The sequence below is a fragment of the Chrysochloris asiatica genome, unplaced genomic scaffold, assembly GCF_000296735.1.
Source record: "Chrysochloris asiatica unplaced genomic scaffold, ChrAsi1.0 scaffold00027, whole genome shotgun sequence".
NCBI classification, from domain to species: domain Eukaryota; kingdom Metazoa; phylum Chordata; class Mammalia; order Afrosoricida; family Chrysochloridae; genus Chrysochloris; species Chrysochloris asiatica.
Window position 1 is genome coordinate 1,049,560 of NW_006408545.1, and position 12,798 is coordinate 1,062,357.

Genomic DNA, 12,798 nt, shown 5'->3' on the forward strand with positions numbered 1-12,798 from the left:
CGATTTCAGATTGAAGAAGTTGGTAGAATTCTTCTATTTCATCTTCACTGGCTTTAGTGGTTGGTGCATAAATTTGAATAATAGTGGTATTAACTTGGCTTCCCTGTAGATGCATGGATATTATCCTATCACTTCCAGCATTGTATCTCATGACTGATCTGCATATGTTCTTTTTTGACGATAATTGCAACACCATTCCTTTTCAATTTACAGATTGTTCTTCTGGTAGTCCATGATATATTCAATGTGTTTCACCAACACCATAATTCAAGGGCATCAGTTCTTCTTCAGTCTTCTTTATTCATTGCCCAGCTTTCACATGAGAGGTGATTGAAAATACCATGGCTTGTGTCAGGCACAAGTGTCCTTGAAGTGCCAGCTTTGCTTTTTAACACTTTAAAGAGACCTTTTACAGCAGATTTGCCCAATGCAATATACCAGTTGATTTCTTAACTGCTGCTACCATGAGTTTTGATAATGGATCCAAGTCAAATGAAATCCTTGACAACTTCAGTCTTTTTCTCAATTATCATGCTGTTGCTCAGTGGTCCCGTTGTGAGCATTTTGTTGTCTTTCTTTTGAAATATAGTCCATACTGAAGGTTTTGATTATCAACCATAAGTTCTTCACATCCTCTTCATTGTCAGCAAGTAAAGTTGTGCCATCTGGATAAGACAGGCTGTTAATGGATTTTCTGCCAATCCTTATGGCATGTTCTTCATATATAGTCCAGCTTGTCAGATGATTTGTGCAGCATACAGATCTAATAAGTATGGTGAAAGGATATAACCCTGCTGCAGTCTTCCTGATTTTAAACTACATAGTTTCCGCTTGTTCTATTTGAATGACTGTGTTTTTGGTCTATTTACAAGTTCCCCAGGAGCAAAATTAAGTGTTCTTGAATTCCCATTCCTCTGATGTTATCTATAGTTTATGATTCATAGTCGAATGTCTTTGTATAGTGTATAAAACACAGGTAAACATCTTCATTTCTGTGCTTTCAGCCAAGATCCATCTGATATCAGCAATGACATTTCATTTCGTGTTGTTGTTGTTAAGTGCCATCGAGTCAGTTCTGACCCGTAGCGACCCTGTGTAGGGTTTCTGAGGAGCGACTGGTGAGCCTGAACTGCCTATCTTGCGGTTCAAACCAAGTTTACAGTCCAGTGCATTAACCCACAGCACCACACCAGGATTCCAGTATTAATGATATTGTTGTATAATTTCTATATTCTGTTCAGTTACCTTTCTTAGGGGCCAGTATGGTTCTCTTCCAGTGGGTTGAAATAGGTAGCTGTCTTCGAAGTTTCTTGGTAGATACTAATGAGCACTTCTAGTGCTATATTCATCTGTTTTTGAAATATCTCAATTGGTATTTCATTGATTCCTGAAGCTGTGTTTTAACCAAAGCCTTCAGTTCAGCTTAGACATTTTCCTTCGGTACCATTGATTCTCAATCATACCATTGATTCTTAATCATATGGTACCTCCTGAAATGGTTGGACATTGACCAATTCTTTTTGATTCACTGATTGTTTTTTCTTTCATCCTTGCTTGATGCTTCCTATCTAGTTCAATATTTTGTCCATGGAATCCTGCAATATTGTAACTCAATTCTTGGATTTTCCCCACCACCCTCCAATTACAGGGCTTATTAGAAAAGTTGACAGGATCCAATTCAGGATTAGAAATGCTCAGGACACAGTTCTTTCAGTCAGGATAGCGTCTTCTCTGCTGTATCCACCGGCAGGCCACTATCCTGCATCAGCAATGTTACAAAGCTTTTTTGGGGCTGCTCTGATAAATGCTCATGGGGAGCATCACTCTACCATAAGCCTGAGCCTGAAGGCCTTCGGTTCTAACTCTCTGGAGGCACCCCACTCTGCAAGCATGCCTCCTGCCCAAAGTCACTCATCTTTACTTGCTACCTGGACTGGAAGTCCACTGCTCTGTCTTGTGCTCTGGCTCTTGGTTCTGCTGTAGCCACTCCTCTGCTTCTCTTCTGGGATCATGGCTTAGTGTCCCTGGGTTGAGGAGTTCAGTGTACAGGGATATCTGGGTCCACAGGAGGTGCTCCACTCTTGAATCTACTTGGAAGCCAGTGAGATTCCCTATTTCTGCTTCTGAGATAGCTTACTGTGTCCCCAGCAGGATGGCCAAATTGACCAATCACAGTTAGCCCTGCTAACAATCACACACCACAGAATTCTGAGTCTGTGAAATGCTTGGATTTTTTCTTCAATTCTTTCAACTTAAGAAATACCATGAGTGTTTTTCCCTTTTGGTTTTCTGACTCCAGGTATTTGCACATTTCATTATAATACTTCATTTTGTCTTCTCAAGCTGCTCTTTGAAATCTTTTTGTTCAGCTCATCATTTCTTTCATTTGCTTTATACTCTACATTCAAGAACAAGTTTCAGAAACTCTACTGATGTCCCATTTGGTCTTTTATTTCTTTCCTGTCTTTTTAAGGATCATGTGCTTTCCTCATGCATGATATCTTTGATGTCATCTCACAGTTCATCTGGTGTTCAGCCATTAGTATTCAGTGTGTCAAACCTAATTGAGATGGTCTTCAAATTCAGGTCGGATATACACAAGGTCTTACTTTGGTTCTTGTGAGCTTGTTTTATTTTTCCTCAGCTTCAGCTGGACTTTCATGATGGTATGTTCTGCAGTCGGTCCTGGCCTTGCTCTGACTGATGATACTGAGCTCTCTATCATCTCTGTCCACATATGTAGTTGATTTGGTTCTTTGTATTTCATCCAGCTAAGTGCACATATACAGGCTCCATTTATGCTGTTGAAAAAGGCATTTCCAGTGAATAAATCGATACTCTTGCAAAATTCTATCATACAATCTCCATTTGTTATTTCTGTCACCAAGACCATATTTTGAGCTACTGATTCTTCTTCTTTTCCAGCTTCCACATTTCATTCTTCAATAAGTATCAGTGCATCTTGATTGCATGCTTGGATCAACTTTAGACTGTAGAACTTCATACAAATCTTCAATTACTTCATGTTTGGCATTAGTAGTTGGTGTGTAAAATTTTAATTATACTTGCTTGTATTAACTGGTCTTTCTTGTAAGTGTATAAACATGCCCCTTTTGCTGATAGTGTAGTACTTCAGTATAGATTTTGAAATGTTCTTTTTGATGATGAATGTGACGCCATTCTTCTTCAACTTGTAATTCCAGGCAGAGTTAACCATATGACTATCTGATTCAGAATGGCCCAGACCAGCTCATTTCGGCTCACGAATGCCTAGGGTATTGATTTATATACATTCTGTTTTATTTTTTATGACTAGATTCTTACTTCATACATTTCACATCCTGATTATTAATGGATGTTTATAGCTGTTTCTTCTCATTTTGTGTTATGCCCCATCAAGTCTTGAAAGCAATGTCATTAAGGTCAATTCTATTTTTAGGAGGATGCTTTTCCTCAGCCATATTTTGAGTGTCCTTGAACCTGAGAGACTCATCTTTCAGCACTATATCATGCATGTTTTGCTAATATTCATAGGTTTTTCCTGGCCATTGTTTTTCTGCAGTAGACTGTCAGGTCCTCTTTCTAGTGTATTGGTCTGGAAGCTCTACGGGAGTCTGTGCACCCTGGGTGACAGTGCTGGTGTTTGAAATATCAGTGACATATTTCCAGTGTCACAGAACACACAAATCATCACAGAATAATAAAATGATAGGCAAGTGGTAGGAAGTACAGAATATCATAATGTAAATGAAGAACTTTAGTGTCAATCTTGTTGGGATAACCTCACATTGTTTGATTCTGCTTCCTTAGTTTTTTCAGCCATGGTTGTGGGAATATTTATTTGTTGTCATTAAGTGTTATTGAGTTGCTTCTGACTTTCAGGAACTTTGCATAGGGTTTCTGAGGCTGTACATATTTGCGGAAGCAGATAGTGTCTTTCTCTCAAGAAGTAACTGGTGGGCTTGAACTGCCAACCTTCGGTTCACAGTTCAGTGCTTATCATGCAGATCCACCATGTTCCCTGTGTGGATATTGTGAGATCCAATGTCTTAAAATATGTTAATTATGAAATTAAAAACATTTTGTATATCTTTTAGATACTATTTTCAGTATGACATATATATACCTATATGTGTTATGTTTTGGTATACATATATTAAAAGAAAATCTTTAAGACACTCATCTTTTTCATTGGTTTTATAGCAACAAATACACTACTTTTTATAAAACTTTGTCCTCCTCTCTACCTTCATTTTGGTTACTGATTGTTTGGTTTGAATGATTTTGGTTTAATTTCTACTATACTCAATAATTGCATACATTATTTAAGAAAAAGAAAGTAAAAACAAATAAAAGTGTTTGCTAGGAAGGGAAAAGGGTTGTGAATTTTCTTTAAACCACATCCTCAATGTCAAGCAGAGATTTAACATTAAATATTAAAATTATCTTATGTTCTTGTCTATTGGCATTCTTATTTATTGTCATTTACTTCTTTTTATTAACTTGAAGATATGCTAAGAAAATTGATAGCTCCTTAAGCTTCAGTTTATAATTCTGGTAATGTATCATCCTTGGAAAATTACATTGTGATTGTTGAGCTATTGAAGTAACCTTGATGTTATGCTTTTGAGAACAGTAATGCATAAGGAATAAATAAAAATACTGAATATTCAATGACTTACATTTTCATATTTAAAAATGCTTTTTGTTTGCCAGAGAATTACTCTCCTGCAAGTATGGTCTCTGAAGTTCTGTGGATTCTCTGTGATCAGAAAGAATGTGCAGTTGAATGTTTGCATAACAACACTGTGATAGAGGCACTTCTTCAGCCGATTTATGATATAATGAAAGGAACTGAGGTTGGTATTATTTACTAAAGAGTACAAGAGTCTCTTAAATGGGTATTAGTGACTATGTAATGGGACTTTTATTCCTAAACTTGATATATTTGAAGTATTACTTCATTACAACTTATTTCTATGATGAATGTGTTTTGTGCTGACGTAGATTTCTATTTATAGTTAATTCATAGTGGATGCAATCAGATGATTTATTAGTTATGACAATGTGGGGGCAAAAGTACATATAGCATCTTAATTTTATCCAGTCAACCTTAAATCTGCTGGTGTGAAGAACTTAGAAAATTTTTATTCTAGTCTATTAAGAAGCTATTTGTCTTGCAAACCTAATAAATCTTGTGAATGGTGTATTTGCTTTAATGGCAATTCTTTGTCTTTGGAAATATGATGATTTTCCAGGAGAGCCTATTTATATTAAGAACTTACTTTATCGTTGTCGTTAAGTGCTGTCAAATAGGTTCTGACTCACAGTTACTCTTTATAAGGGTCTCCAAGGAGCGGCTAGTGAGTTTGATCCGCCGACCTTGTAGTTCAAACTGACCTTGCAGGCCAGTGCTTTATCCCTCACCGGTACTCTTCTGTATTACTTTAAGGAGCCTTATTTGTATAAATCCTGTAGCGCAAGTCTACTCTACCCTGTAGAATTGACTTGACAACACACGACCTCAGTATTACTTTAAAAAGAAAGCTTATTTACAATTCTAGTTTATAAATATGCATATTTCTTTACATTTTCACAGTATATTCCTTTGTTAGGTGACTTGAAGTCTGTTCTGACTCGTGTGGTGCTGTGGGTTAATGCGCCAGACTGCAAAGCTGTTTGAACTGCAAGGGCAGTGGTTCAAGCTCACCAGCCACTGCTCGGAAACCATATACAGGGTCTCTATGGGTCGGAACTGACTCAATGGCACTTAACAACAACATAGGGTTTCTGAGGAGCAACTGGTGGGTTGAACTGCCAGCCTTGCCAATAGCAGTCCAATGCTTTATCCTTTAGCCTCACAGGTATATCCCTTTACATAATATAAGTTAATCTTAACAGCTAAGGCCAAAATTAGTGATTTGCTAAAGATCACACATCTAATTAGTGAGAGATTTAGTTCTGTGACTACAAGCCCTGCTCTCTAATTATTGTTGGTGACTGAGAGTCATTTCTGATTATAGCGATGCTGTATAGGGTTTCTGAGGAGTGGTTGGTGGGTTTGAACTACTGACAGTGCTTATCCTACAGGGCCACACAAGGACTCTGGGCTGCTTTCTAATATATCCCTTTATTTCCATGACTTCATCAAAATGCCTTTTAAAAACGTATCTATAGGCTAACGGAGTCCTGGTGTGGTGCTGTTGGTTACTGCACTAGACTATAAGGTCAGTTTGAACCTCAGGGTTGACAGTTCAAGCTCACCAATTGCTCCTTGGAAACCCTATACAGGGTTTTTATGAATTAGAACCAACTCAACGGCACTTCGCAAAACTAAAAGAGGCTAAAGGTTTTAGTCTATCCCTCTAGTGCTATTACTGTTTAATTTCCTCAATATCCCTATCTCTCGGTGGACTGAGCAACTGTCCATCCATTTTTGCATTCACTCATTCAAAAATTATGTATTAAGAATTTGTGTGAATGTAGTGCAAAGTATGGACTTCTGTAAAATTAATAAGTGGATATAGTGATATATATGTTTGATGATTTTACTGACAACCTTAGGAAAATGAGCTAAGCTGAAAAGAAGCACACAGCATTCATAATACCTAGCTTTATGTAACAGAATGTTGTAGTATCAATAGTTTCGTGAAATATAAATCATAAATTAGAGCTGATACATGTTAATGCTTGCGTCTTTACTTTCATATATCCTTAACTTTTTCTTTTCTTTTCACATTTCCCACTTACCTGCCAATATTCCCAAGTTTGTCTCATAATTGACATGAGAAAGCTCTTGATTACCCTATGTGGATCTTTACCTACTAGCTCATCTTTTAGTGATCATGCTTTTTTTTAAGCATGAATATTGTCATTAATGACTTTGTTCTCTTGCCTCTCAATCATTTTTCAGATTATTGTAGATATGAGTCACCTCCCCCACATCACTCATGCTGCTTTTATTATTGTTACCCATACCTTCCTAAATAGGTAGTTAGTGAGGCCTCTTCAGACTAGTATTTATTTATCTGATCTTTAGCACAGTTTACAACTTTTGAAATTATCTTTATTTGGCTGTCATAAAATTATTCTTTCTCATTTTTCTTCCCATTCTGACCATTTTTGCCCAGTCTCCCCAGAGGCACCCCTTTCAGGCCGCAGGGGTGTTTGGGAATTTATTTACATTTCTTTTCTCTCTGTACACATCTACTGGTTCATTTTCTTCAGTCCATAAATTAATGTTCAGTTAATTTCTAAATTTAGATTTATTTTTTCAAACTCCAGATTTATGTGAGTACCTAACCTGATGAACACCTTTTCGAGCTATTTTGTGAGCAAATCAAATCCAACATTTTCAAGGCAGTAGTATTTTTCTGCTCCTAATCTACTTCTCTAAGCTTCCTTTGGTTTCCCTTTGTGGTAATTAGTACTCTTGGCAAGTTAGACTCCTTCCTTACTCTTGTCATGCAATTAAAGTAATTAAGACCTGTAAATTGGTTTTCCTTCTTATCTCTAAGATACATTTATTTATTGTACTCCCTATTGCTTCTGCTTATGTTTTAGCCTCAACAATTTCTTGCCTAGAATGTTGCAGACATTTCTTTATTTACTTTCCCACCTTCTGCTTTTCAGCTTTCCAGTCTGCATTTCATATTGCCACCAAAGCTGCCATGTAATTTCCTGCTTGTTACTTAATGACTAAATTTCAAAGTTTTAAGCTCCATATTTACTATGTTTTCTATTTTACTATTCTATACGTATGTGGTGGTGTAGTATAAGCACTCCACCACAAGGTTGGTGTTTCAAATTCACCAGCCACTCATCAGAAACCCTATACAGACTATACAGTTAGGCTTCACCAGATGTAATGCACAAATTGACTACATCTATGAAAAACGACATTAGAAAAGACGTTGTTGTTGTGGTTAAGAGACTGTGGAGCCCTGGTATGGTGCTGTAGAATTAGCCCTCAATCATAAGGGTGGTTTGAACCAGTATGTTAGTGGTTCAAATTTCCTTGAAAACCCTATACAGAGTCACTATGAGTTGGAATTGACTTAACAACAACAATGGCGACAGCAGTCCCATGTAGTACCATGTAGTCCTCAAAATGAGGAAAAACATCTGCAAGCATCCATTAAAATCCAAACATGAAATGTATGAAATAGGAATCTAGGAATATTGGAAATCATCAAAAATGAAATGAAAACATAAAGCTCAATATTCTAGGCATTAGTGAGCTGAAATGGACTGGTATTGGCCATTTTGAATCTGACAGCCTTATGGTTTACTATGCCAGGAACAACAAATTCAAGAGGAATGGTGTCATGTTCATCATAAAAAGGAATATTTCAAAATCCGTCTTGAAATACAGTGTTGCCTGTGATAGGAAAATATCCATTTGCCTACAAGAAAGACCAGTTAATACCACTGTCATTCAAATTTCATAACAATCAGTAAAGCCAGTGATGATGGATCTGAAGACATCTACAAACTTCGTTAGTCTGAAATTGATCAAACATGCAATAAAGATGTATTGATAACTGCTTGTGGCTAGAATGTGAAGGTTGGAAACAAAGAAGAATCAATAGGTTGAAAACATGGCCTCACTGATAGAAATGATGCTGGAACTTGCATGATAGAATTTTGCAAGGTTATAACGTACTCATTACAAAGACCTTTTTTAAACAACATAAAAAGTGACTATACACCTAGGCCTATCCAGATGGAATACACAAGAATCAAATTGGCTACATCTGTGAAAAAGAGATGGCGGAAAAGCACAATATCATCAGCCAAAAAAAGCCAGGAGCCTTCAGACTGACTGACTATCAATTGCTCAGGTACACTTTCAGACTGAAGCTGAAGAAAATTAAAAGAAGTCCATGAGAGCCAAATGTGACCTTGAACATATCCAGCCTGAATTTAGTGATCATCTCTAGAACAGATTTGATGAATTAGACACTAATGACCGAAGACCAGAAGAACTGAGGGATGACATCAAGAGCATCATACAAGAATAAATCAAAAGGTCACTAAAAAAGACAGGAAAGAAAGCAAAGACCAAAATGTATGTTAGTAGAGATTCTGAAACTGACTTTACATCTTAGAGATGCTAAAGTGAATGGAAGAAATGAAGAATTCAAAGACCTGAACAGAAAATTTCAAAGAGCATCTTGAGAAGACAAAGTGAAATATTATAATGAAATATGCAGAGAACTGGAGCTAGAAAACCAAGAGGGAAGAAAACATTCAGCAATTCGCAAGCAGAAAGAACAGAAGTGAAAATTCAAGCCTCGACTTGCAATATTGAAGGATTCTATGGGTAAAATATTGAATGGTGCAGAAAGCATCAAAAGAAGATGTAATGTATACATGACTCACTGTACGAAAAAGAAATAATAGACGTTCAACCACTTTAGAGGGTAGCATGCTGTCAAGAACCAACAGTACTGAAGAAAGAAGTCCAAACTGTACTGCAGGCATTGGTATAAAACAAGGCTGATATCAGTGGATCTTGGCTGAAAGCAGAAAATGCCAGAAAAATGTATACTTGTGCTTTATTGACATGCAAAGGCTTTTGACTGTGTGGATCATGACAAGTTATGGATAACACTGTGAAGAGTGGCTATTCCAGAACACAGTTGTGCTCATGAGAAATCTGTACATAGACCAAGAGGCAGTTTGAACGGAACAGGAGGATACTGAATGGTTTATAATCAGGAAAGGTGTGTCACCAAAGTTGTATTCTTTCATCATACTTATCCAATATTAATTCTGAGCAAATTATCAGAGAAACTGAATTATATGAAGAAGAATGTGGCATCAGAATTGGAGGAAGATTCTAACAATTTATAATATGCAAAGGACACAGTTTTGCTAGCTGAAAGCAAAGAGGACTTAAATTACTGATAAAGATCAAAGATTTCAGTATGGATTACACCTCAGTGTAAAGAAAACAAAAATCCTTACTTGTGGATGAATAAATAGTATCATGATAGATGGACAAAAGATTGAAGTTGATAAATACTTCATTTTTCTTATATCCACAATCAACACTTGTGGAAGCAGCAGTCAAGAAATCAAAGGACATATTGCATTAGGCAACTCTGCATAGACCTCTTTAAAGTGTTCAATAGCAAAGATATTTTGAAGACTAAGATGCATCTGACTCAAGGTGTGGGATTTTCAGTAGTCTCATATGCATGTGAAAGTTAACAATGAATAAGGAAGGCAGTCGAAGAATTGACACATTTGATTTATGGTGTTGGAGAATAGTATATTAAAATACACTGGAGTACCAGAAGAACAAACAAATGTGTGCTAGAAGTACAACAAGAATGTTCCTTAGGAGTCAGGATGGCGAGACTTTGTCTCTCATTTTTAGGACATGTTATCAGGAGGGACTAGTCCTAGAGAGGGACATCCTGCTTGGTAAAGCAGAGGGTCAGCAAAAAGGAAAAAGACCCCAGTGAACTGGTTTGGCACAGTGGCAGCAAAACGTGTTCAAGTGAAATATTAATTGTGAGGATGGAGCAGCACTGGACAGTGTTTTGTTTTGTTTTGTTGTATAGAGTTGCTATGAGTCAGAGCTGATTCAATGGCAACTACAAACAACAACAACAACAGTGCAGTCATAAGAACACCATTTACATCGTACAAATAAGGTTTTTGTGTTTTCATACTTTCCCCTCATCTTGTTGTGTCCTCAGCTTGGCTTACTTGGAAAATTTTCTCTGTAGACTGTAGATTATTTCCTGAACATTTCTTGAAATTTACTCCCAATACCCTGAAATTGACAAAGTACGTACTTCTTTTTCTGTAATCCCATATTACGTATTTCTTTGTACTCCTATGATGCTAGAATTACTTATTCTTGGTGTTAGGGAACAGACCTCGGACACAGAGCTGACATTCAGTATCAAATTTAATACATTCAGCATCACGCATTGAATCCCAACCTTAGTGCTAGCACTGTCTCAGTTCTAGGAATATAGAAATAAAAAAGAATTGCGTTTTAAGAAACCTATTCTAATAGGCAAGGTAGGCTTTTATACATATAAAATATTGAAAATGAGGAGCAGAAAGTTAAAAAGTATATGCTTGCGTTTCTGTTTGTTTAAGAGAAAAAGAATGCATTCTGGGGAGAAAAGTATGCTTGTGTGTGTACTTAAAGTTATTTACTGTGAAAAGTTAAAAGTAGAAACTGGCTAATAGGTTGAAGTTCTCTCCAGGTAAATATACCTGACTCATCATCAATAATGCCAATCCACTGAATTTTTTGTATTACTTGGAAGGTATAAATTCTAATTCAGATTTACTATAGAGCATATATACATTGGCATTCATCCAGGTAAATAAGCAAGTCCTAGAAAGAACAGAAACTATATTAGATAGAGACTTCTTGATGGCCTCTAATATTTGCTTTATACTATTTTTATATGCTTTGGTAAAGGTACTTTAGTATTTCCATTTATAAATCAAAAGCAAAAAAATATATTTAATTCAACTTATTTTTCTCATAAGGTGACATCATTTTCCATATACCAGTCCATGGGTTGGTTGACTCATGAGCTAATCAACTGTGGGAGGGGATTTTTTTCCCTAATAAAGGGTAATATTATATCATACATTTGTATAATCTAGTTTCATTGGATGTGTAGAAGCTTAATGGGTGGGAAACAATGAACAAAGTAGAAATAGAGGGCCAACTGCATTTGTCAACCAGAATTATGTATAAAGCTGTAACAGAAGCAGCAATTCTCATAATTATCCTAGTAAACGATAAGTGGATTGGGTGAAAAATCTGTATGTATTTGCCTCATCAACTCTGCTGGTGTGAGCATATAATATAATGACATAGTTAGTTCATATATATCATCATATAGCCAAGGAATCATTAAATTTTTTATGACAATACAGCTTTATTAAGCTATTTTACCACCTTGAATTTTAGTCTGTTATGTGTGCATGTTGTTAAATTATATGATTTGTCTTGTTATCTTTTTAATATACAGGCTGCTTCACATTGCTCGGAAACAGCTTTAATTTATATAGCTGATATCTTGGCAAGAATTGCATCTGTAGAAGAAGGTCTTATATTACTTCTTTATGGAGAGAATATGAACTCTTCCAAAGAAGAAAAGTATGTACCTACATTAATCATTTGTTATTTTATAGTAAAATATATTTTCTCTGTTTGATTAAAAGTTTCTGAAATGTCATGCTATGATATGAATAGTGAATGTCTGACTAATTATTTCCAGTTAGGTTTCCTGGCCAATCAGCAGTAAACTAGTAGGTGACCTTAGAAGACTAAAGGAGTAGCCAGGGTCATTGATTGTGCTGGCAGAGTAGACCTACCAAAACTCAAACCTACTGCTCTTGAGTCAGTTGCAACTCTTAGCGACCCTATAGGTCAGAGAAGCATCACTCCATAGTATTTTCAGGGCTGCGAATCTTTACAAAAGCAGACTGCCACATCTTTCTCCCATGGAGCCACTGGTGGTTTCAAACCACTGTCCTAACTGCAGCTGAGGGCTTAAACCATGGTGCCACTAGACCTCCAGGCCTAGTTGTTCAGAATTTCAAAATAAGAACGTTTGGTATTTTCAATATCCTCGTATGGATGCGAAAGCTGGACAGTGAATAAGGAAGATCATAGAAGAATTGATGCCTTTGAGTTGTGGTGTTTAAGGAGAATACTAAAAGTGCCATGGACTGCCAAAAGAACCAACAGATCTGTTTTAGAAGAAGTGCAGCCAGAGTGCTCCTTGGAGGCCAGGATGGCTAAGCTTC

General features: G+C 36.5%; 1 protein-coding gene across 1 annotated transcript in view; it reads left to right on the forward strand.

Moving 5' to 3' along the window:
• TBC1D32 (TBC1 domain family, member 32) overlaps positions 1-12,798 on the forward strand; it is a 345,222-nt gene that overhangs the window by 115,154 nt on the left and 217,270 nt on the right. Inside the window, 2 exon segments of the mRNA XM_006839881.1 lie at positions 4,717-4,859; positions 12,018-12,145. Of these exon segments, the coding sequence (XP_006839944.1) occupies positions 4,717-4,859; positions 12,018-12,145 (271 nt within the window).